Here is a 27,361-nt window from a genome sequence, read left to right as displayed (position 1 = left end):
GTGGGAATGTTAACCTGTGTCTTAGATAGTAAGCTTGATTGGATGCTCACCATCTCAAATGTGCTTTGTTGAATTACCACGGAACAGCGCTGCAAAATATCTTGGCATTTTATAAATAATAACACTAATAATCACAGAATGAAGTTTCAGATTAGGAGTAATTAAGTTAGTGAATCAAAGAACCCCCACCATGAATAATACACATCTCTTTGGATTCATAGAACTCAGTTAAAGATTTTTTGTGCAGTACAAGTAATAAACGTTAAAATGAGCACTTGGGGAGAGCCAATATATTTAATGATTTCACACTAGTAATCATTTTAAAGTACAGCTGGAATTTGAAAACAATGGAATACAAATCTTGCTTACACCGCCATCATGCAAGACTTTACAACTTATTAGTGATTTTATTATTGATATTAATTTGTAATAAATTTCTCAAATAATATCAACAATGAAAATAATTGAAAAAAAGCTGACCCATCCCACACTTTCTGTGGCTGTTTAATCACAGACTTACCATTACAGCTCAGTGAGAAGTCTTTGCAAGGCAGGTGCTCGGGGGCAATTGCTGCCTCTTGAGTTGAGCTAAACTACCAGGAAGTGACAGAAGCGGTTGTCTGATTGACAGTCAGGGGGGTGTAACAAGGTTCATTTATAAAATGATCTTCTGAGAATGCAAGCCTCACACACGCCACTTCTAATTGTCAATTAGCAGCTATGCGCAGGCAATTTTGACTGACATCTTGAGGAATGTAACAAGTTTAACTTATAAAAAGAGCCAATTTCTATTGAAATCTTTGTAAAATAAAAAAAAAGAGAGCGAGATAGGGGGTATACTCTTCTCACATAAAGCATTTAACCCCTTAAGGACCAAACTTCTGGAATAAAAGGGAATCATGACGTGTCAGACATGACATGAGATGTGTCCTTAAGGGGTTAAGCAATCGGAACTATGGGTCTAGAGTGTCCCTTTAACCTGGTTATCAGGGGGCACAGAATATATTCAAATTGCATCCAGAACACACTGCTAAATTATTATTAAGTTTTATTTTGCAAAGCTAAAACATCTTGGTTTTCTCCCGCATTGATTAAAGAGTATATTAAAGAAAATAATCTATTAGAATATTAAAACAGACCAGTAGGCCTGTCAACTTTGGCAGGTCTGATTTTGGGTGAGTGGGATATGTCCATGAAGCCACGTCCTCACCCACAGAGAGGTGCATATAATATCCAGGATGACATACCTCACAATATTTCACATGGAGAAAGATATACACTTTAATTTTAGGGGTGTAAGTAAGTAAGAGTTGTTCTGAGCAATTTTAGATGACTTAATAAAAACCATTTATGCAAGTAGATTCTAATTTAGAACAAGAACAATGCATCTTATTTACACAGACTGATTTCTAAACACATTTTGTTGTAGCAGGGCTACCAAACTTTTACGGGCCGAGGCAGAGTTTTGAAAACGATAATTTTTTGAGACCCACTCGCTTTTAATGTATATTTTCAAAATGAATAAACTTGGCACACCATGGCAATCAGTTCTAGATGCATACAATTGGCACACAATGGCAACCAGTTTTAGAGGCATGCAATTGGCACGCCATAGCAATTCGCTTTAGAGGCATATATTTGGCACACTATGGCAATCCGCTTTAGATGGATACAAATGTCACACTATAGCAATTGGGTTTAGAGGCATAAAATTGGCACATCAAGGCAATCAGTTTTAGATGATGCCTAAACTTGGCACTTTATGGCAACCAGTTTTAGATGCATAAAAGAGGCATCTCGTGGTAGTTTTCGAGGCATCATTTTGGCATGTCATGGCAGTTTAGAGGCATAAACTTGGCACATCATGGCAATCAGTTTTATAGGCATACAACTAATTACTCTCAGACTCAGAAGTCCATCTCTTTATCACGTTGAGTATCCAAATGGTAGATCCTCATCTGTTGGAGAACTCCAACAATGCTACGCCAGCTGGGGATCTACCATTTGCCCACCGTTGCAGGGTTGTATTTGTGAGCAGTGTTGTAGCGTTTGAATGTAAGCATGTTTTTGTATGAAGTATATGTGTGGATGTATGGGTGTATTTGTGTGTACTGTTGCCATTGGAATGTAGTGGTGTACTTGTATGTAGTGTTTGTGTCTGAATGCAGTAGTGTTTTATACATGTACAAAGAGGAATTATGAGGCAAAAATGTTGTTCTTTGTTGGGCTCATTTGCATACACCTACCCAGAATCCCTTGCAGCAGTGAGAGCACTGTTAAAGTGAGATTTCTGTGGGGAAAGCAAGTCTTATGGCTTGACTGGTGTGTGTATTTGTGTTTAGCAATGTATTAACTATCTACTTAATTCAGGTGGAAGGGGTTTTCATCCACACATTTTACCCCACCACAACTCTCTTGGTATGCACATATATACACATAAATATTGCTATTTATAAGACACAATATATTTGAACTAACAAATGCTGCAGGTTCATATCAGAGAAGAGCAAGGATCCAGAGGCACACTCTCAGAGCTAGATAAGACAAGGAAATGACTGCATCCACAAAGGACCTTGCCCTGAAAACTTGAACAAGTCTACCGACTAGAGCTTGACCCAGACAGTGCATCATTGGCCTTAATGAGGACTGAATCGCACCACAAGGACCTGGCTGCAAACAATCACGCCTGAAACAAGTAAGAAGCTTCTCTTTCACTAACCACAGGGTCCGGTCCTTGAATGAGGTACAGGCCTCCAAAAGGCATTAGAATTTTCTTGGCCAAGGTGGAGATAGGGATAATGAACCAAACTGTCAACGTTTCATCAGTGAGAGGAAACAAACAGTTTTAAGGAAAAAAACCGAGGTAGTTCCTTATATATTTAAGGTAAATACAATCACATTTTGACTGCACTTTAGTGTGTTAAAGGGAAACTCCAGTGCCAGGAAAACGGATTGTGGTCCAGTCTCCCTCCCACCCCCCAATCCCCGGTTGCTGAAGGGGTGAAAACCCCTTCAGTAACTCAACTGCAATAATTACACTTGCAGGGTTAAGAGTAGTGGGAGTTGGCACCCAGACCACTCCAATGGGCAGAAGTGGTCCGGGTGCCTGGAGTGTTCCTTTAACACTGGTTACCAATTCTCACATGTTTGTTTTTGCACCAGTGACACTTTCTTTGATATATAGTTCCTGGCTTGACCAAATCCTTTTGCACCGAGACAAAATATTACTGAATCCTTTTCAAAAACAAAAATAAACTCTCAAGTATCATGTACCTATAACTTTTATCCGTCAACAATGGAAATGATAACATTTTTAGTAACAATCACTGGGATAGCAAGAAATTGTCTAGAAATTCACATATTTTCTCTTTTGATAGCTGCGGTGTTGGTCAGAAAACCGTAAGACTTTCCAGAATAGATGAAAAATGTCTAGCAAATGTAACCCTAGACACCTAGTTAGCGAAGCATAATAAAAGTATTCTCATTAAATTGCTTTTCTCCGCTCATCATGCTAAAGAACAATACTTGAATACTATTTTTTTTTTTTTTTTTTTTACCATTTCCAGAGCCATCAAATTTACCTGCTAAAAGTAACTGCTCTTAAGAGAATTGGACAAAAACTTAGCATCCACGTACTCATTAGGACAGACTGTGGGGTATAAGAAAATCCAAAAGGTCATAACAGTTATGCAAATATTCTCTGTAGTTCTAAAACATAAAATGAAAAGGACAGAATACAGATAACTGTGTTTGCCAATATATAAAGATAGTATATTTTCTATGCTATAGAATACGCACAGGAGGAGAAAACAGGAATTTTCGTGTTCAAGATTATCCCAACTAAAGTTCAATAATAGGTATCATAGCTCACACAATAAACCAATACAGAATGAGATGTGACTGGTCGAAATTCCCCCGGTTAATTGGTTCTCTCATTTTTCTGTGTACCGGCTTTACAGCTTTATATAGAATAGCAAACCATTTCTATTTAAAGCAAGTTTTCACATAATTGAGAATTTGAACCTAAAAGAAGTAGCAGTCTCCGAGGAGTCCCGCGTAAGTCAAAAAGCCATTATTTGGAAGAATGTACGAGGCTTGTAAACCGGACAGTCCCTCACCCACAATCATTGAGCAGTGTAACATAGTGGTTGACGAATCATTGGTGTCTTAGTAATGATATCTCAGCAAAACAAATGGATGCACTGTATGGAAATCAATTTATAGGAAGATCACTTAATGCCATGCATTTATTTGAACCTCTAATAATTTTTTAATGGGAAATGTTGGGGGACTGGTTTTAGGCACACTGGTAGAACATATCCAGTTTCCCCAGTAAAAAAATTAATAAATCACAAATATCTTGATGCCCTGATGTTTAAAAATCAGATTTTATTAAAAGCAGGGTATGGTTACATAGCCTGGCAGTCATGTATACATAAGTGCAGGTGTGTGTACTCTGAGTGTGTCTGCAATTGTCTACCTGTGCATGTGCCTGAAAGTTTGTGTCTGACCGATGGCATCTTTGTGTGTGAATGTATGTCTTCGTGAGCATGTGTCTGTGACCTTTGTGTGTGTGGGGTAGCTGCATGCAGTGTGTTGTGTTTAGGGGGGCTGCCTGTGACCTTTGTGCATTGTGTTATGGCACAGCTATGTTTCATGTCTGTGTGTGTGTGTGTGTGTGTGTGTGTGTGTGTGTGCGAATGATGAATGTCTTCATTTGGTGAGTGTGACAGGGTGAGTTTGACATGGTAAGAAAGGGTTGGGAAGAGGTGTGACAGAATGAGAGAGGGTGAGAATGATAGGGGGTTGTGACATGGATGGAGGAGGGAATGTGACAGGATTGGAGGAGGTTAATGTGGCAGGTTGAGTGTGGAATAGTTGGGGGGTGAATCACAGGTTTGGGGTGAATGTGCTATGTTTGCAGGAGGGAGTGTGACAAGATTAAGGGGGGTTTATGTGAGTGGGTGAGTGTGGCAGGGTTGTGGGGGAAGAGTGTGACAGGGTTTGTGGTATGTGGCACAGTTGCAGGACAGGATTGGAGGGGTTTATGTGGCAGGGTGAGTGTGGCAGGGTGAAGGGCGTAAGTATCACAGTGCGAGAGAAGGAGAGTCTAGCAGGAACGGGGGGTTAATATGATAGGGTAAATGCGACAAAGCGAGGGTAGGTGAGTGTGGCATGCTTGGAGGGGGTAAGAGTGACAGGAATAAAAGGGGTTAATGAGAGTGCAGCTGGGTGAAGGGTGACAGTGTGTGGGGGCTGAAAGTAATTAGGGATGGTGATAGTGTACGGAGGGGGTGTCCGTGTGTATATGGGAATGATAGAGTGTGTGGGAGGGTGACAGGGCGTGTGAGGGGGCTGTGTAAGGCTGCGTGTATGGGGGGGGCTGTGACAGGGTGCGTGTATGGGGGGGGCTGTGACTGGGTGCGTGTATGGGGGGGGCTGTGACTGGGTTTGTGGAGTGTGTGGGGAGGGCTATGACAAGGTGTGTGTCTGTGAGAGTGTGTGGGTAGGTAGGGGGCTGTGAGATGGTAGTGGGGCTGTGAGAGGGTAGAGTGGCTGTGAGAGGGTAGAGTGGCTGTGAGAGGGTAGAGTGGCTGTGAGTGGGTAGAGGGGATGTAAGGTGGGTAGAGGGGATGTAAGGTGGGTAGAGGGGACTGTGAGGTGGGTAGGGAGGGGGCAGTAAGGTGGGTAGGGAGGGGACTGTAAGGTGGGTAGGGAGGGGACTGTAAGGTGGGTAGGGAGGGGACTGTAAGGTGGGTAGGGAGGGGACTGTAAGGTAGGTGTAAGGTGTAGGCGGCTGTTAGGTGGGTAGGGGGGCTGTTAGGTGGGTAGGGGGGCTGTAAGGTGGGTAGGGGGGGCTGTAAGGTGGGTAGGGGGGGCTGTAAGGTGGGTAGGGGGGCTGTAAGGTGGGTAGGGGGGAGATGTAAGGTGGATAGGGGACTGTGAAAAGGTAAATAGCTGGTGATCCAGTGGGAAGCTTTCCCTGGTGGTCCGGTGGGCTGCTTTCCAGTCTGCAGAGTGCAGAGCTACAGACCACGTGGTAAGTCTCGCAATCCTCAGTCAGAGCGTTGCCGTGATAAAGCCACGTATTGGCTGGAGATTACGAGACACCTCAGTCTGCAGCTCTCCCGGTGGAGCTGCAGACAGGAGGCTGTCTCTCCGCCAGGGCAGGCGGTGTGAAGGGGCCTTGCACCCGGTGGCATACAGAGCAACCCACCAGGCCCCCTCCTGTGTCGGGTCTTCGGTCCCTGACCGAGGACCCAACAGGTCACTCGATTTAGGCGGCCGCGAGACACCAGTAAGTGCAAGGCCTTAGGCGGCCGCCTAAATCGTCTAATTAGAGAGCCTACTCTGAGTGTATTGACTTTGGAAATGCAGTGTTTAAATGGAAACACATTGCACTAATACTCTATCTGGATATCTAACAACTTGTCTATATGCATATCAAAAGGACACTATAGGCACCCAGACCACTTCAGCTCATTGAAGTGGTCTGGGTGCATAGTCCCAGGTCCCTTAAACCTGCAAAGGTAATCAGTGCAGTTTTTAATAAACTGCAATAATTATCTTTGAGGGTCTACCTCTAGTGACTATCACCTAACTGACGCTGGACGTAATCACGCTATGCATGAGGACATACAGCGTATGCTGTAACTTTGTTTCCTGGCACTATAGTTTTCATTGAACTTGTATATCTGGGTGTCTGTTATCCGGGTCTATGTATGTCTGTCTCTATTTAGATATCTATCAACTTCTCTATATAAATACCTATTTACCCGTGTACCTGGATGCCTGTCTGCGTCTCTGTCTGGATGCCTGCCTGCGTCTCTGTCTGGATGCCTATTTATGTGTCTGTGTCTGGAATGTCCCTTCCACTCACATCTCAAGTCTCTCGTACAGCTGCAAACCTCTCAATCACAGTCTACATTTACCAAACATTGTCTAATTAATTCTCTTGACATAGTTTACTTTGCAAAACGGTAAATGTGAAGCGGTGGACAGTATCAGCGGAGGATGCAAAGACCAGAGGTTAAAAGCTGTAATTGCTTCACACCTGACTTTTACAAGCTAACAGCTCCATTAATGACAGCAGTGTAGAAATCAGCCCATACTTGATGCTAATGTTTGTCTTAAGGGGGTAGCAATAAAGCCATATTTTCAGTTTTAACCCCTTAAGGACTAAGCCAATTGTACAAGTTGTGATCAAAACAAAACCTTGAATTTGCACTGTAAGTCTGTTCAGGCGTAATTCGCCTCTTTCATATTATGTGCACCCACACTTATATATAATTTTATTCAGGGGAAACAGGGCTTTTAATGGCACATCAAATATTTCTATATTAAACATAATTTAATATGAATAAAATATTTTTTAAAAATAGGAAATTAAGAAATTGTTATTTTTTTAGTTCTGCATGGCATTTTAACTGTGAATGTCATAATACTGTTTGCTGTTACTGCAATAAAATACACATTTGTATTCAGCGATGTCTCACGGGTAAACCAGTACCCCAATGTACAGGTTTTATGGTGTTTTTGAAAGTTACAGGGTCAATATAGCACATTACATTTTTCAGTTTATACACATTGAAATTTGCCAGACTGGTTATGTTGCCTGTGAGACCAAATGGTAGCCCATGAAAATTACCCCCATGATGGCATACCATTTGCAAAAGTAGACAACCCAAGGTATTACAAACAGGGTATGTCCAGTCTTTTCTAGTAGCCACTTAGTCACAAACACTGGCCAAAGTTAGCGTTCATATTTGTTTGTGTGTGAAAAAAACAAAAAACTAAATTGAACGCTAATTTTGGCCAGTGTTCGTGTATGTATGTGTATGTGTATTTTATTGCAGTAAAAGCAAACAGTATTATGACATTCACAGTTAAAATGTCAGATAGAACAAAAAAAATAAATCTAATTTTCTCCTATTTTTTTTATATTTAATTAATATTAAATTATGTTTCAGAGCTAAATATTTGATGTTAAATGAAAGCCATGTTTTCCCTGAATAAAATGATATATAATAATAAGTGTGGGTGCATTTAATATGAAAGAGGTGAATTACAGTTGGACAGACAAAGCGCAAATGCCAGGCTTTGTTTACGTTTTGTTTTGATCACAACGTGTACATTTGGCTCAGTCGTTAAAATACCATTGAGGTGATCAAAAAAAAAATAAGCAAAACACACCATTTATTTTACACTATTTCATTTCCTTGACATATCAACTGTAGTGTATTTTGAATGCAGAGTCCTTGAAGTGGATAAAAAAAACAAAAAAAAAAAACAAGGAGGGAGGGAGAGAGACTGACTCACCCAGCTTGAAGAGACAGTGACACATACAATTTAACCAACGGGAATCGCTGTTCTGCTAGCATATGGTATAAGGGGTAAAAGGTGCATTATATTACATATAAAAATGTAATGTCCAAAATATTTTTGGAGATTTTCAAATATTAGACGACATGTTTTAAATTTAAGAAAATATTTGGCCTTTAGTTTAAAAAAAAACAAAAAAAACATCATATTCCTTCAGCTAAATCGGTTCATTTAAAGCCCAGCTGTTTCTTCCCATTTCTGAGGAGTGACACCTGTGGTCAATTATATAAAGAGCATGGCTTATGAAAGGTAGCAATATCCTCCCACTGCTCAGCTCTTGCAGGCTGTCACTTTGAATCAATTCCTTGTGCGCTTAGTCTGGATGTCTCTGTGTGTGACATCTTTCTCCAGCTTGGCTTCCTGGAGCCTGTGTCACACCGAGTTTCACTGCATTTCTTCTCTCTTTGTTGTATTGTATGGCACACCGCTGGCACCATGGCTATGCTACAAAATACTTTATCCTGAAAAGAAAAAGCCACTTGATCAATGAAAACAAAAAGTGTTGTTACTTTCTAGCCATAGCCAATTTCAGGAGAAATATGACGAGTTGTAATTACTAAATGCTGAAAGAATGTCAGCAGTATGGAGTTTGGTTGTTCAAGATTGCATTTCATTTTCACTACTTGCCCTACCCATTATCCGGCACATAATTGTGTTATACGCTTCCTACACAACGGTGTCTAGATATTAGTGTTCATATTTGGTTAATTCTAATTTGGATAAGGGCCATTGACAGTGATCCAATACAACTTGAGTCAACCTTGCTGAGACTTTTTACGTTTACAAATTCACATTAACTGTTACTTAGGTTATTATGCACAGTTTAGAGAACAATCCCCACATCTAATTAGCGTTTACTTGCTCTTTATGGGTGAAGGAGAGGTCGGAGTCAAAGAGAACACCTAGGCAGCGAGCCTGCATGGTGGAGCTGATGGTAGCACCATTAACGTGGAGGGAGAAAGAAACGGGAGTAGCAACACTTGAAGGAGGAAAGACCAGAAGTTCTGTTTTGGACAAGTTGAGGTTAGGGAAGTGGGCAGTCATCCGATTAGAAATAGCAGAAAGGCAGTCAGAGACACTAGTCAAGAGGAGCGGTGAGAGATCAGGGGAGGACAGATAGATTTGCGTGTCATCTACAAAGAATTGATATTGGAAGCCAAAGGAGCTGATGAGTTTACCAAGGGAGGCAGTATAGCTCGAAAACAGTAAGGGACCAAGTACTGAACATTGGGGGACACCAACAAAGAGGGCTTGGAGGGGAAGAGGCAGAGCCAGAAAAATAAATACTAAAAGAGCGCTGGGGGAGGTAGGAGAGAAGAGCGCAATATCTCGTAGACCGAGATTACAGAGGATAAGAAGAAGCTATTGATGATCAACAGTGTCAAAAGCAGCAGAAAGGTCAAGAAGAATTAGGATAGAATAGTGTCCATGAGATTTTGCCGTGAGTAGATCGTTGGATACTTTGGTCAGAGGCATTTCCACAGAGTGCGGAAACCAGACTGAAGTAATTTACTTTTGCAGTGGAAAGAACGAAGCTGTAAGAGTGCAGCATAAATTTATAGTGGAGAAAGTTAGATGCGGAGTGAGACACTTTTGGAGGTTCCGAGTCAGCTTTGTGTGCCAAGGTTGTAGTTGGGGACGCTTGCTGCATTTAAGTGTAGGATGTGCCATGATGTCTAGTTGAGAGGAGAGGGTGGAATTGTAGAAGGAGATTGCAGAACTAGGGCAGATGAAGTTTGAGATAGGTAATGGAGAGCTTGGAGGTTAGTGGAGATTTGCTCAAGGTCAAGACAGTGGAGGTTTCTGTGAGACTGATGTGCAGAGGGTGGTGTCAGTTGGGTCTGGGTGTGCTGATTTCAAAATTCAGCAGATGGCGGTCAGATAGAGAAAAAGGAATATTGAAGAGATTAGAGGCGGTACAGGGGTTGGTGAAGGCGAGATTATGAGTGTGCAAACCGGTTTTCCTAACGCTATAGTGTCCCTGTCCCTGGTCAGAAATAGGTCTGTTCAAGCCTCCTCTGAAGTAAAAATATAAAGATTTTACTCACCTTTACTCCCTTCGCCGTGTCTGCCCCACTTCTACTGGCTGAGATCATCATGGCTAATGATCTCAGCCAATCTAATACTTCCCCATAGGTAAGCATTGAGGGGCTAGTGCGCATGTGGAATCTTGTCCTAGTATTAGGCAGCAATGTAAACACTACCTTTTCTTAGAAAAGGCAGCATTAACACTGCTCAGCTTGCAGGATCAGACTCTTTGCTTTAGAACCATTACATTATTCTTCAGTGGTTCTGTTGGCTAGTGTCCTTTTAACATCAGTTCCACAAACTTAGCTCATTCACAGGGATATTTTATTGTCATTATTCATAACCACAGATTTGTACCTACGGATATTTGTCATTTAACGCTCCTGTAAATATGTCAGACAGTACATAAACCACATTCTAAACAGTCTGTTTTGTCACTCTGAACATATGGTGTATACACCAGGCGCTACCTCTTCTAAAATGTCATCTGAACATGTAGGTTTTCCAGCCATCTGCCATTTCACCTCCTCTCACTGCAACCCTGGAGCTGTTTGCAAGCATTTGTAAAAACATTTGGCTTTTTCATGTGCCTCTACAACATTAAGAAATACATCCAAAATAAAACTTTTGTAGCGACCGATCGTGTGAAAAATCAGTTATTTTTACATCGAACAATGGATGCAGCATTTGACACAGTGCAATGTGTTTTGCAATCACAAGACAGGCAAAGGGATTTGAGGTGTAGAGAACCCAACCTCTCAAGCTTACGGTTTTGAAAGAAAGTTGTCAGTGGAGCAATCTGACAATGAGAAATGAGTGGAGCAATCTGACAAAAATCATGGCAAATGTTCATGGAGTGGATAAATTAATGGAAAGTGCCAACAATATGTTAAAAAGTAACTAAGAACCACAACCACTTTAGCAAGATGAAGTATTTTTGGTGTACAGATCACGCGCCTGCAGTCCCACTGCTCAATTCTCTGCTATTTATGAGTTAAATCACTTTTGTTTCTGTTTATGCAGCCCTATCAGTATCATACAGACACATACATACAGAGACACACACACAGACACATACAGACTGTATGTATGTGTCTGTGTGTGTGTGTCTGTATGTATATGCCTGTATGTGTGTATGTATGTCTGATGGGGGGTGCATGTATGTGTGTGTCTGTGTGTGTCTGTATGTTTGTGTCTGGGGGAGAGTCCCACAGATCAGTTTCGCACTGGGGCCCCATGGATTTTGTGTACGCCACTGCCACCACTGCCCCCACCACTGTAAGACCAATTCAGCAGAGTCCCCGTTAGTTGAATGCAGCGTGGCTGAGATCCCAGCATTGAAAAAGTAGCCCACAATGTGGTACCGAAAAAAATCTAAACACCTAACATGTCCGAAAACATAACACAGCAAAACGTATCAATTAAAATTAGAGAATATTATTCTAATACAAACATTATGTAAGTATTGACTTACATACTTGTAATTCAAGAGGCAATGTTTGCCCTTTACTGCTGATTTTAATCTTTTATTTCCTAAATATTACACACGCCAAAAAGAATATCAGATATCCCTATATTTGATCCATGTTTAACGGAATATATTTTGTTCAGATACCAATCCATTGTCTGGCTATCATGAGGAGGTAAATGTAATGTTGCGTTTCCAACATGGTTTTACAGTGATCATTTATCATGTAGTGCAATTTGACGTTCTTAAAGCCAAGCTCTGGATCTGAGGAGCCCGGTTTTCTGCTTCATCCACGCTATGCCTTTCAATGGACACCTTGTGAATCAATGTTGCTGATCAGTGGTTGACAACCATTTAATTGGTTGCAAGCGAACCTCAAATATCGCACAACAAAAGCAAGTTTTATATTAAGTTCTGTACCCAATACATGCCACATGTTTTTGGGTTAATGGTTGCTGTATTACAGTAAAACATGGTGCAATACGAACCATTTTATTTTAAAAATAGAGGACTTAAAGGGACACTCTAGTCACTATAACCGTTTCACTGCTCTGGCATTCTTCTTCCAAACCATTTTCGTATGAGGATTGAGGATCACTTGCATCCCAAAGAGCCAACCCCGCATGAGGTGCAGCCAAGGCAGAGATTTCATACGTATTTGTAGCCATACACATTCATTCTAGCAATGGCACTGTGATAGGCTGGATATGATCAGCTGAGACTTTAAGCCAATCATAGCCATCTAGTGCTGCTAAGGCTAATGCTTCGTTATTACCCCCAAGCAGTACAGAGAGGATCAGTCCTGGGGAGCCTTCCATTGTTTAGCAATAAAACATTAAAAATGGTGTAACACTAAACAGAAGCTCCAGGAGACTCCAGACACAACAACCATTTAAAATCGGCTAATGCAGTTATGGTGCCTACAGTGTCCCTTTAAACCTCAAATGTTCACTTGGAAACATTCAAAAGCTATTCCAAGAACATTTTTCATTTCCATGGGTGCGCATGAAACGTTAGAACAAGGGAATTTTTGGGACACTTTTTAATAAGATTAGAAAGCTTTTCTGCAAATTTGTGCTTGTAGGATATAGCGAAACATTTCATCTCTTGTAACTGTACTAATTATGCACACACACACATTATTTTGTGCATATCTGTCTCCAGTTATCCTTTTTCATGTTTATTAACATTAACCAGGACATACTTGAAAATGAGAGAAATCTCAATGTATTTTTCCTGGTAAAATATTTTATAAATAAATAAATTGCGTCCCAGAAGAGAGCAAAGATGGTGAACGCAGCAGTAGAACAAGTACATCATCTGTATTTCTGTATTTAAATCACAGCACAGGTAAACCCAATGTGTACCAGTACCCAGAGGTTCTAAGGATGTATTATTACGTACTGGACACTAAAATTAAGCTTTTTTTTGTTGCAAATATGAAGTATGTTTCAGCCTGCAAACTGCGGGATGCTGAAGATGAAAAAAAAAATATGCTTATGATACACAACATATTTAGAGAGGTTGTGTGAGTCTTAGCTGAAAAGTGTGGGTAGGACTATGTAAAAAAAGTGATTTAACTCCTACATGGCAAAGAACTGAGCAGGGAGGCAACAGGGGCATGATATATATATATAGATATATATATATATATACACACCAAAACTACTCCATGAAGCTAAATTTGTTGAGGTGCTTAGCGTGTCCCTTTAACAGTGGAGATCTCCTACTGGTTAATTGAAGGAGATTCAATGAGTGAAGTGCATAATGTTTACAGGCATGCACTGCATATGGTATGAAGACTGTCTTTGTCACACTCTACGTGTAAAAGGGAAGAGTAAATATCACTCTCTTAATTTGCTTTCATTCCTGTAGGCTTGGTGGACGTGCATGTAAGGTGCATCCACAACGATGCACAGAGACTCCCCCTGGGGTCACATGTTTGTTTGCAAGTTGACCTCTGATGGGAGAAATAATAAAATACTTGCTTATAGTTTTTCCACCTCAGAACCGACATGTTTTGTTTTTTTGTGTCTAAGCACACATTTTGCATTCCAGTTTCCAAAACTAACCTGCTGCTGATATTAAACATTACGTTTTCTTATGACTTTGTTAATCAATAGCAAGCATAACTTTTGTTAATAAAAAGGTTTAAAACGAGAAAATGAAAACAGAAGATATTGATTAGTGTTATATTAAACAGATTATGCTGATTCACTCACAGATAAATTTTACCTGGAGGAATTGACACAATCAGATCTTTGTTAGAAACTATTGACAGGTAACCTGTCTTAACATGGGTACTCCAAGCACCATAACAAAGTTATTAAAACTGCTGTAATTTTCTACAAGCCACCCCCCTTTTGTGACAGACATTTGGTAAGCCATTCATTAAAAAAAGGAACACTATAGTGTCAGGAATTCAAACATGTATTCCTCACACTATAGTGCCTGTGTGTCTTTCTAGGTTTCTGAGCCCCACATAGATCGCTCTGTAAAGGTGATTTTACTCTCCTTTTTTGCCATGCTGGTGTCGCTTTGGTGGCCCTGCCTCACTCCGCCTCCATGACTGAGATCATCAATTTTAAGGATCTCAGCCAATTCAATGTTTTCCCATATGAAATCATTTGGTGGCTATCAACACTTCCTCATAGAAAGCATTGAATCAATGCATATATATGGGGAATGTTTAGCGCCTCCATGCAGATCATGGAGATGCTAAGTGCCAGTGCTGCACACAGTGCAGCACTGACACATGAAGTACCTCTGGTGGCCGTCTGAATTATGAATGGTGTTACTAGGCAATAATGTAAACAACGTTTCACTGAAAAGACAGCGGTTACAGTGCTCAACCTCCAGGGACAGGCTATAGAAACCATAACTACTACATTAAGCTTTTAGGAGTCTAACAGCTGGGAGAGAGGAGGCAGTTAAGCCTGAGACTCTGAGAAAAAAGATCTGATGGTAGGAGCTGAGACTTTGGAGTGTGAAGAACATCCGCATCCATCTGTACCTATGAATAAGGTTTCTGTGCAATTTTTACCTCTAAAGATCTGATGTTGTGACAGTGGACTGATTTTTATAATTATTTTTATATTCAATTATTTTTATATTCAATAAATCTTATTCTCTTATTCATTTTTTTTTTGGCGATATTTCCTATATTGCTTATGGCAACCAGTTCCTAATACTGGCTTTTGCCTTATATCATTTATCTGATTTGCACCAGCAATCAGTATTTTTGTCTTTCATTCTATTAATTTTATGGAAATATATTATTTGGTATTAAGTTACCCCTGCCCTGGGACATTTCTGTTTTTCAGATGAAGGGTATACATTCCATGCAGACATCTTTTGCAATTTAGTGATCGGAGGTTTACACATTTCCTTATTTATTACATTTTTATTATATTCCTTCTTAGATTTAACACTATTGTGCTATATTAGAAGTTTTCTTATATATTTATTTGCCACAACTACTTATTTATTGGTTAGCTCCTGGATTCTTTGATTGCTATCTGTTCAATGCAATTTCTCCCTATTATATTGTCTATATAGGTTTTGGTGGATTCCTATATTTTTCCAGTTTTAGAGCTTCCAGTATGAGGTCTTTTTTCCCTCTTCTTTCTATACTTTTTTGGTATTAGAACTCATTTCATTAAGCTTTACTTGTTCTGGTGACTATAGTGTCCTTTAAGGCTCACAAATAATGTATGACTGGGTATGAATAGACTCACAGACACGGGAAAGGACTGGAAAGAAAAAAATATACCACCTCATTAATCCATTAATTATTTTGTTGACCTGACATTTCTGGATATATTCCCTTATATCATCAAAAGACTATTTGCTGCCAAATACATTGCAGGTGTTTTCATAAACGACAAGCTAATTTGGAAGGGAATACACTTTATTTTGCATACAGTATCAATTAGCCCAAGCAGAAGCCCTATAAAGTATGTATATTCAGGTGAGTGCCGTCTTTGTGTTTTTTAGAGCAGAATTGACCAATGCTAAGCGCATACCCAACTCCTGCTGCTTAATACACATACACCTTTATATACTTAAAGACACGGATAGATAGAAAGGAGAGACATAAAGATAAAAGATATACAAACACACTGATCAAACATACGAGTGGATTCAAGATAGGAGCACAGAGGCAAGTACACATCCAGATGCAACAGTTGGACAAAGGCACTTAGCCAAGCAGATGGGAATGGTTCGAAAACTTTATAAACAATCTTTCCCCTCTTACCTGAGACCCGATGCCACCTGGAAACCACACTTCATAGAACAATTTAAATTGGGGGCTCTGACGGTCATTATTAGCAGGCATGCACATGCAGAGGAAGTGCTCAGAAGAAGTGGTAAGTAGAAGCAGCAGATAGCTGTCAAATGACGGCAGTGAGACCGAGAGTTTGAGAGCAAGCTTGAGCTGTCCATTCCATTGACCGTTATATGTTCACTACCGTCCGCACGTCAATGAGTGCATCTGTGCGAATACATGCCTGCATGACTGTGATTGTGTGCATCTGTGACTATGTATGTGATTGTAATGGTGGATCAGAGAGTCTGTATGTTGAAGTGTGTGTGTTGGCATGATTGTGAATATATTTATAAATGTTTGTCTCTGCATGACAGGGTGCAATGTCTGTCCGTGTGTGTGTCCTATCTGTGAGTGTGTCTCTGTTGGGTAAAAAGAAGGGGGGGAGGACATTTACATGGATGTAAATCGGGGACTTGGGAGAAAGCTCAAGGAAAAGAGTGGTTCCAGTTTGCGAATAAGGGTTATCTCCTTATTCGCAAACTGGGACAATGCAAACAGGGATACCACATAGTTTGGGGAGAGGTGGGGTTAATTGGAAGGAAAATAGGGGTTCCATTTTGCGTGAGGAAGGGGTTCATTTTGAGGGAATTGTGGAGATATATATTAGGGAAAGAAAAGGTAATGGGAGGCTAATGTTTAGATGTGAATACGAAGCCTATGCAAGAGCACTTCAATAGCGCAGTACACATAGCCAGTCATGGGTGGAACATGACACAGTGTCCTGTGTTATACCTACCTATTGGAAGGGAGGGATGGTTGTTTAACATATTGGTGTTGTGTGTGAGAAACACCATATACAAGGAGGTTTTATTAAGTGTTCTTGCATAGCAAGACCACTTAATGTTATCTCACATATATATTATTATTATTAGTATAGCCAAATTTACCACCCTAACTCCTCCCACAGTTTTTACACTACATAGACAGTAATATACCGAAACAAGCGGATTGTTCACGATTGGTGTGCTATTACTTTGTGGAACGTTTCGCCGAATGGTTCTCGAAATATCGTCGTTCTTGTGGCGAAATTGGTGTCATAAGAATGAATGGCAAAATGTTCAAAACCAGAGTGGGAGCTGGCAAAAGCAGATAAATCAGGACATGATTTCTAAACTGCCATCACTCCCTCAGATTGAAGCCCACCTACACAAATCTTATATCAAAACTTTCAGCTATCCCTGCTGCCACTAAAAATGTCCACGGCTAAGCCATAGTCCGGATTGTTTGCAACTCACGCCGTCCATTGACATTCATTGAAACTCCACTCTAGCCAGTTCAAATTTGAAGGGCAATTTCTAAACTGCGACTGTGCCTTCATTGTTAATATTTCAGAGACATACTATGCATCAAAATGTAGGTCTGGGTCTTGTGATTCGCACAATATAAAGCTCTTTGCTGTAGGATGTATCGTTTTTAAAATACGACTGTTTGAAGATGGCAACCGCCAAAATACTCTGACCTGTGCCAGGCTGGAGCAGCAAGTGATGTCATAGACAGGGCCTTTTGTACACCTGCTAATGTTTTTATAAATGTATGTTTTAATGTAACTGTGAAGCACTTTGGGCAACAACGTTGCATTTAAATGTGCTATAAAAATAAATAACAGTTACTCCGCCCACTCCAGTTGTAGACTACTGGTGGAGGCAAGAACACTTCACACAATTTCCCCAGAAATTGTAGCTTTTATAGTTCTCTAATGTTACTCTCTGTGTGCCTCTAAATATCGTCCGCAACTTGTCATCCATAAAGCTGTAAAAAATAATTACACCACTTGAAAAGAAGGCATTAAAAACAAAAACTTCAAAACTGTATTAAGCTTTTGATAAATGCATCTAAGTGTGCAAAAGGCTACATAGATGATTGATTCACTTCAATATAACACACAAATGCAAAGCCATATAAAAAGTGTTCATGCAAACAAATGACATTTAAAAGAGTTGCATCTGCCAACAAAGCAAGAATATTAAAAATTTCCCCAAAAGATGAACTTGTCCATTGCTGGAATACAAATAAATAAATAAAATCATATACATCTCTTGGGTTTTACACAGAACATTCATATTTGCAATTAAAATGTATGACTCTGCCAGGAGGCATAAGATGAAAAGAAATCAAATCAGTCATTTTAGATCAAGACACTTTGCATTTATAATCTTCTAAAACGTCAGGCAATTCTAACAACCAGTATGAGATAACTCTGTCCCCTAAACTGTATCTCCATTATTGGGACAAGAGCTACATTTCTGACATTATTTATTCAGCAGATCAGGTAGAGATTATTATACAGTATTTTATTGTTTAGATAAAAAACAGACAGGTCAGACTGGGGCTCCGGATATTGGCATTTAGGAAAATAACAGGCCCCTTTCAGATGTACCTACCTATCAAGCCAATATAGCACTGCCTAGAGCAGGCATATGCAACCTTCTGCATATATTGGACACCTCCTATGATTCTTTGCCAGCATTATGAGTGTACGAGCATTTATGGGGGATGTAGTCCACAACATCTCGAGTGCCAAAGGTTGCCTACTCCTGGCCTAGAGTATATGCATAGACCAGGGATAGGCAACCTTCGGCACTGCAGATGTTTTGAACTACACCTTCCATGATGCTTTGCCAGCATTGTGGGAGATTTAGTCCACAGCATCGGGAGTGCCGAAGGTTGCCTACCACTGGCATAGACGATAATGAACTTTATACCAGTCATAGCATGAGTGCACCTGCTATCCCAACATGGGCATCCAGAGCATCTAAAAATCCATTATCTGCCAAGCTTGCAGATAGCATACACAGATCTAACTACTACGCACACAAGAAGCATCCAGGTCTCCATCTGCTGGGGGCACCCAGAGCTCACACTCTGCTATTACACTAGGGAAACCTGGATCTCTCCTTACATACAGTCACCCACAACTCTTTTATATCCAAACAAGGCTTCATAATTTCACCTGCTAGCCTAGAATTGACCACGCTCGCCACACCGACACATGTTTTATTATCTAAAATGTGGGTGTCCTGCAGTAATAACACAGTACCCTGGAGATAGCACGTACCACTCTAATCAGTGTCAGCACAGAGCACCTTAGCGTTGGTAGATAGTATTCTTTCAGAAGTTTGGCCGAAGCAAAAATAACTTGACAGCTCATCACCTGTGTCACATTTCTCTACACTGTTGCTTATGCCTTTTTATGACAATCTTTCTCCAGCAATTTCCTTTACCTACTACCAGCTACTGACATACTCAACTGACGCATTCAAAATTATATGCTCACATACAGACAGACAAACTAACACAAATACAGACAGATGGACACAGACAGCTGAAATGCAAACGCGACTGACACACTCAAACACAAATACAGACAAACTGACAGGATTAAATGCTGGATCAACATAGTGATACACACAAACAACACTGCATTTTCAGAGAAAAGGCAGTGTCTACATTGGTGCCTAGGGACACCTCTAGTGACAGTCACTCAGACGACAACTGGAGATGCTTCCTGGTTCAGTGGAGACGCTGAACTTTCCCCACAGAAATGCATTGATTAAATGCACCTTTATTAGGAGATGTTGATGCACAATTCTGAGGATGGCAGCCAAGGGGGCCAGCGCCAGCGACCCACATGGCGCTGGAATATGGGTAAGTTTCAACATTATTTAAGTGGGCAATGTGGGACCGGGGACCTAAATAGTATTTTTAACCCTATGGGGTCATGTATACATGTTTGTATTCCTAACCCTATAGTGTTCTTTTAAATTCAGAAAAGAAAGAATTTAAGTTTAATGAAAGCTTCAGCAGTCTGTCTCCACTAGCTTTTATTATATTTTTTCTATAAGAAACTGTAAATTATTGGCTGTCATGATGGCATACAAAAAATTATTTTTATATCTTACACGGAAAGAAGTTCGTGTCCAAAACTAAATAGTCTAAGAACAACTTTTTAACTTGTATGCTTATAAAACGTATCAACAATAATAGTAATAAAGTACCTGCATCTTCCTCCACTGGCCCAGATGATGAGGATGAGAAAATAGAAGGAAAGCTATCGGCACATGTATCTTTACAATGCTCATTCTGCAACGCATCGCATAGGTCATAGGTCCAGGAAAGATCCAGGACACTGCTTGATTCTGACCCAATACTCTGTGCGGTGCCGCTTCCTTCCATCCCAGTATAACTGTCAAATAAAAGCACATCCAAACATGAATCTGCCATGTATTGAAAACACAAAGCACGCAAGGGCAATACTAGTTAGCAATGTATTTAGGCAATAATTTCATCCTATTGTGCTACACTGTTTATTAGAGCAGACCGCTTGGCAAATATTTATTCTTACGATTTTAATAGCGCAAAAATATTCCCCAGTGCTTCACAATGATGGAAAATAAATATTTAGTAAATATTGCATGCCCATGGACCCTAGGAGGCCCCCTAGTGGAGAAAATATAGAATACTTTTAAAGGGACACTCCACTGCCCACATACTGTCAACTGAGGTGCTTTATGGGTTGTAGTATACTTTTTAATAGGGAGAATACAATAAAAAAAAATTAAAAAGTTGGATTAAGCCTTTTATTATTGCACTTTTCACTTCAGCACTTTATTATTGAAATTCTTGGATAGATACACTTTTTATATTTATGTAATCTGTAAAAGGTTATTTAAGTCTCTGACAGGAAACACTGTGTACACTATATGGCGTAACTTAGCATGCATATTTTTAGTGATTTAATAAAGGTTATGTTTTAGAATGTAGCCTCTGAATAAGCCACTTCTTCCTTTTCAGAAGCACTTTAATCTGTTTGATAAAAAACAAGGCACTCCACGTGTCACGAACAAACTGTTTCCCCGATCTCCTGGGAACGCACAAGCAATCGCTGATGAGTTATTGGGTGCAATACTGCAGCAGAACTTAGCACATTTAGGGTTCAGGTTAGGGTTACTGATATAGCTAGCCTTATCCCAAATGTTAGTCAAACCCTAATATTTAACCCAACATTAGCACTACATTATTTTAGCCCTACATGTACCTCTAAATGTCACAAGTCCCACTAATTTATTTAACTTTAACTTTGTAAGAATGTGTTGCCATTTTTCAGTGGTATTCAAATGTTTGTAAAAATGTTGCTAAATATTTTGGGACTCTAAAAATAAAAATATGAATATAAAATGTTTCATGATTTAGTAGCTATGTCATGCATAAAGTGTAAATCCATCTCAACCACTAGGTGGAAGCATAACACTTGTATATACAGCTATCAGAGACATTGCATACACGTTAAATCTGCAGCTCTGTCACATCAAACATGGCTTTTTTAAAAATAGATTCATCTTCTTTTCCTTTATCCGTCTATATTCTCCTTTTCTTTTCTTCTTGTAAAACACAAAAAGTTAAAGTAGGGACTTGACAATTTTAAGGCAAGATCCACTACCTTTGTCAAGTATAATTTCTCCACAATACTTAATCCAACTTGTCCCTTCGCCTTCATTCTTGCGATGCCCCTTTTTGCCACACAACCCTCAAAAGATGATCAGCATGCATGCAAAAGCATTTAATTGCAGCGCAAAGCATGGGTAAATAAGACTAGAGACGGTCAGTCACTGGCAGGATCCTGAGAATGGCGGCACATGCAAAAAGATCCGCACTGCAATCAAGGATTTAAAAAAAAAAAAACAAAAAACATTTTAATTGTAAAAAATGGGGGACTGTATTAAAAAAAATATATTTTGGAAGACCGAGTCAGCCACTGACATAGCCGCTTTAAGATCGTCAGACTCACTTAAAATATACCATTGCTGCCTAATAATAATTCCACTTAATAATGACTTCAATATATGGATAAAGTAAAATATTAATTAAAACGTTTGAAATAGAAGTTTAATATTTGTAAATGAGTATGACTATCATTTTAAAATAACATTTGAAGTAAAATAAAAAGTAAATAAAGCATTTTTGAAGAAGTATAAGGCCTCAATGCATACGTACCAACTGCACCGATTTAATTTGGGCAGTCCTGGCAGCAGAGCTTACCTACCTGGCAGCAGTGTGACCTACTGATCGTCTTTTCTGACCAGGGGAGGAAATACAAGGGGGCAGGGACTATTGCCCCCCGGGCCACTAGTATACAGAAGGCCGTGAGCTGCTGCCACACAGCACAATACTAAAACAATTGTACGTTTATTCTTTTATTATTGTATTTTAGTTTTTGCGACATTAAAACTTTTAACATTAAATTAATAGAGGGAATGGAGATGGCTGGTTGGTCTAAACGTGGGCTACTATTGTCCCCAGGCCAAGTGTAGCAAGCCCTTCTCTGTTTCCAACCAATAGTGAATTGGCTAGAACACATTCTTGGTGAATGTGGCAAAAGGGGCGCAGAGTCAGGTAGGGATGTTCAAAGTGGTTTTCCCACCATCTCTGCACTTAAACATGTCATTAACAAAGCAGCAAGGAACTTGGTGCGCGTGGTACAGCAACAATGCCACAAAGTGTACCTGCCACAAACAAGACATAGGGATGGAGAGGTCAACTTCGCGTAGACATACATTAAAGGGACACTATCAGACAACAGACACATAGATCAACCATTATTGCTAAACAGCAATCTATATACACATTCCCAGGGCTCGCAGCCTATTACTGCCATGCAAGATTGGATGGCTTAGGATAGATAACAGAGACCTAAAACGTCTTTATCTTAATGGAGCATGAGGCCATTGAATGTTGGGAATGCCTCAGTGTTTGTTAAAAGGTTCAAAACAATGAGTTGACAAACAAAACAGGGGGACCGCGTCCAAAGACTCCTTGTAACATAAGAACTGCAATACGCTGCAGTGTTTATGGTAATTAGAGTTTCCCTTTAAAAGGGACAGTATAGGCACCCAGACCACTTCAGCAAATTGAAGTGGTCTGGTGCAGTGTCCCTTTTGCCCTTAGTGCTGCAATGTTAAACATTGTAGTTCTAGAGAAACTGCAATGTTTACATTGCAGCATTAAGTCAGCCTCTAGTGGCTGTCTATCGGATAGCCACAAAAGGGCTTTCTGGTTTAAAACAGACCTTTCTATGGGGAAGGTCTAATGTGCGCGGAATGTGCCGCACATGAGCATTAGAGCCAGCTCGTTGTGGGACAAAGGAGGAGGAGTAGGAGCTTTAACCCAGTGCCAAGGAACAATGACCTTGGTATCAGGTAAGTAAATAAAGGGTTTTAACCCTTTATTTACCGGCGGGGAGCGATAGTGCCAGGAATACAGCTTTGTATTCCTGGAACTATAGTATCCATTTAAGGCGTTTCAATCCTTTGTATTATGCAGTCATGAGCACAAATGTTGCCTTCACTTTGTAACAGTAGGCAGTTGCCTAGTTTGTGCTGGGTGTTAAAGCAACACACAACTGCCCATATTTGGGGAAAAATAAAAATCAGTGTTTAGGAGATACACCCCCAATAAATACATGCAAGCATTTAAATGCATCTAGTCACTGGCAGGGCTTGAGTCCTGCATCAATGCGTGGGAACGGCGTTCCTGCATGTTTTCCACAGCATGAACGCCTTTCCCGTTAGTAGTCCTGCAGGACCTGCCAGGGCAGATGCTGGGCGGGTGGACGGGGTGCACCAATCCCAGGCGCCAGGAGATGGGGGCGCCGTGTGGAGCAGACTGATGGCCTGTCACAGGGAGCCGAGCAGGTGGCCACCTAAGGGCACCCCCGGAGCGGCGCTTATTAAGCAATGCAGAGTAGGCACCTGCTCATCCCAGAGGCGGGTGCCTACTCTGCAGCAATATACCGGACCGGGCTGGGGTGAGAGTATGGCAGCGGTGAGGGAGCACTTTCTGAGCAGATGATCTTCCTGCTCCTTCGCGCGCCCTCTGTGGTGATGCCGGGAGCCAGAATATGACGTTATTCCGGCCCCGCATCACTAAACAGCATGAGGGAAGAGATAGGAGAAGGAAGAACATCGAACACACTGGATCCCAGGGAGAAGTCTCAGAGGAGAAGCAAGCAATTTGGAGAAAGCCCCCCTCTCCCTAGACACAGACATGTCCATTTGCATGTTGATACATGTAGGTGGGGTCTTTAAAAATGTAAATTGTGTGCCATGAATTTGAAATAGGGTTGCGTTTGGCAATGGGTTCCGTTTACGCAGCACAACCACGTTAAATAATGTGCTTGCGCTGTACTTATTGGACACGGGTCTATGGTGTACCCAGAATTGGGACATAAGAGAATACTCCAATGAAAGGAAGACAGAAGACCCGTACCGTGACTATTCCGTTGAATCCAGAACTGTTGCGAGGAATGCTTGTGAACTGCACATGAAAAGTACTGCCCCACAAAATGCATAATTTCATATACTGGAGGAAGTGTTGAATCTATTGCCCAAACACTCTGCCCAGCTATTTCCCCCCACAGTCCGGACTTGGAGCTGCTAACATTCTCAGTAACTCCCCATTCACTAAAAGGCTTAAGAAAAATACAATTCTCAATTTGAGCTGATTCAAGCCTTGGACTGCGGTGAAAATAACAGAGCCAAGCAATGGTACTTCAGATTCAACACGTTTGGTTTAAACCATTTCATCAACAGTTAAACCCTTATGTAATGCCGGCACCTGGTGACCTCCTCGCACCATAACAATTACATTCATATGAAGTGGTTATGGTGCCCAGACTGTCCCTTTAATATCTAAAATAAACCAGTAAACAGATCAAGCATCATGTTCTAAAATAAACATAATCGTCTTCTTGAGATATAATCAGGAAACATTGCTAGTTTCCTTAAAGATATAAGATATAATCATTAAAACATTGCTAGTACTGCATGGGGTTAATACTTACTGTTAATAAATAGCATCACAGTGTAAAAACCATAACACAAGGCTTTAGTGTATAAACCAGTGTATACTGCAGCCTGCAAGTTATATAACCCGTGCTTGGACAATGTTATTACCGTATGTGGGTCACTACCTGGGTCTCTCTCAGTTCCCCATGCTTGTCAGAAAGGTGGAAACTGGAAACCAAAATAGAGGCTTGCCCACATCAAAGATGGCCGCCGCTACGGTGTCCTCACTGAGTCAAAACACATCAACCATGCGCATTTTTTTAGAGAGTGTAGTGTTATATATCAGCTAGTGAAAGATCCAGGTTCCTTATTTTAACATAGTTTACTTAGTTAATTTGCAATGATTATTAATTACTAATAATTCAAACTTAGCCTTTATAATTTAGTTTAGTTTTAGACTAATATGGATGTGTTAGTGTTTAGTATATTTGCATTGTGTTCTGTGTTTACAAATAATGTTACCATAGTGTATTGAATATCTTATTTACATAAAGATTTGCATCTGATCTCATTATTGCGCAATGATCTAACACTATCTGTCATTAAAGGGACACTCCAGGCACCCTGCCCATTGGAGTGGTCTGGGTGCCAACTCCCACTACCCTTAACCCTGCAAGTGTAATTATTGCAGTTTTCATAAACTGCAATATTTACCTTGCAGGGCTAATTCCTCCTCTAGTGGCTATCTACTAGACAGCAGTAGAGGGTACTTCCGTGATTATAAGTGTGCTTTAGCGTCGCTGGACGCCCTCACGCTATGTGAGGACCTCCAGAGTCGCTGAAATCCCCATAGGAAAGCATTGAAAGCATTTTTCAATACTTTCCTATGGGGAGGTCTTATGCGCGTGCGCGGCATTGCTGCGCATGCGCATTAGGTCTCCCCCGCCGACGGCCGCGTGCGCGGCATTGCTGCGCATGCGCAATAGGTCTCCCCCGTCGAATGACGTCGGCGGGGAGGAGCGTGGGCGGACCCTGACCCAGCGCCGAGGGACAAGTAAGTCACTGATGGGGTTTTAACCCCTTCAGCAACTTGGGATGGGGGTGGGAGGGAGAGGGGACCTGCAGTGCCAGGGAAACTGTTTGTTTTCCTGGCACTGGAGAGTCTCTTTAAAGGTCTGGTTTATCCAGATTTCTTATGCATTGCATTGCAGGTATCCTTATGAGATGATAAATTCATATTTTATACTTAACCTTTAACTCAGAATACAAAAATAATATCAATTAAAATCCAAATGGCAAAATTCAGGCCAAAATATCTTATCTGGAAAAATTCTTGAGTTTAGCCGTAGCTGTAACAGCCCATCTTATATTTTACCCTCAGTTTTGCTCTGTAGGTTAAATTGCTACAAAAGTTATTTGATTAACTCTGCGAAGTGTTTAAACGGTCAGTGAGTTAAAATTGCCAAATTAAAAACATAGTTGATTTTCCTAACTCAACTGCACCGTACTAAAACGTAGTTTAGTTGGTTAACTTTAAATTCCTGGCAATTCACACTTTAGCGAATAACTCTGTAAAATGGCAATTGTGGAGAGTTGACGAGCAAATCTGACACCCGTTATCTAAGCTGAAAAGATTTGGTGAATGTATTCAGTTTGGATATTGTGACCTAAAATTCCAATAAGAAAGTGTTACGTGAATAAATCACCAGTAAAGGAAACACTCCAAGCACCATAACCACTACACCATTACTACATAACCACTACACCATAACTACTACATAACCATTACTCTGACCTCCCAGAGTAAGTTGTCATTTCAAAGCGGATTGACAACTTACCTGTGGTTCTGTGAGCACTCATGACTGTAGTCCTGCTTCCGGATTCTCCAGCAGAGGAATCCACTGATCTAAGCAGGGCTTTGTAGCTCAAAACCCATTCTTTGAGAGCATCAAATGCGCAACAGGGAACTTCTGGCACCATAACCACTACAGCCGACTGTAGTAAGTTAGGTACTAGGAGTATTTATTTAAGTGCCCTCTGATTTATTGTCCGAGTGAGGATAGGCCAGGATACCTACCAACATTGAAAGGAATGAGCTTAGGATAGGGGTTAGGAGGACATAAAGGGATCTGCCAGTGACACCACTTTCATTACTAGCGGTGCCCAAAATGGATGGTCCCACTCAGAAAAGGGGTGGAGCCACTCATTTCAGCCTAGTGTGAATGTATGCCAGGTTGGCTGACAGCTTCCCTAACTGTCCCTACTCTGGGCAAGTAATGCAGAGAGCACTGCTGAAGCCCACTCTGCATGGTCCTAGTGCCCCCAGCACATCACACGCGTGTCTAGTGATATATGTAGTGCCGGATTTCCCAC

General features: G+C 40.7%; 1 protein-coding gene across 1 annotated transcript in view; it reads right to left on the bottom strand.

Annotated features, from left to right (window-relative positions):
- SHLD1 (shieldin complex subunit 1) overlaps positions 1-25,207 on the bottom strand; it is a 57,380-nt gene extending 32,173 nt beyond the window's left edge. Inside the window, exons 1-2 of the mRNA XM_063441495.1 lie at positions 25,157-25,207; positions 20,204-20,391 (exon numbers count right to left, since the gene is read on the bottom strand). Of these exons, the coding sequence (XP_063297565.1) occupies positions 20,204-20,381 (178 nt within the window). The 5' untranslated portion in view covers positions 20,382-20,391; positions 25,157-25,207. The remainder of the gene's footprint in view (positions 1-20,203; positions 20,392-25,156) is intronic.
- Between the last annotated feature and the right edge of the window lie 2,154 nt (positions 25,208-27,361).

The sequence above is a fragment of the Pelobates fuscus genome, chromosome 2 (genome assembly GCF_036172605.1).
Source record: "Pelobates fuscus isolate aPelFus1 chromosome 2, aPelFus1.pri, whole genome shotgun sequence".
Taxonomy (NCBI): domain Eukaryota; kingdom Metazoa; phylum Chordata; class Amphibia; order Anura; family Pelobatidae; genus Pelobates; species Pelobates fuscus.
This window is presented reverse-complemented; position numbering and strand designations above follow the sequence as displayed.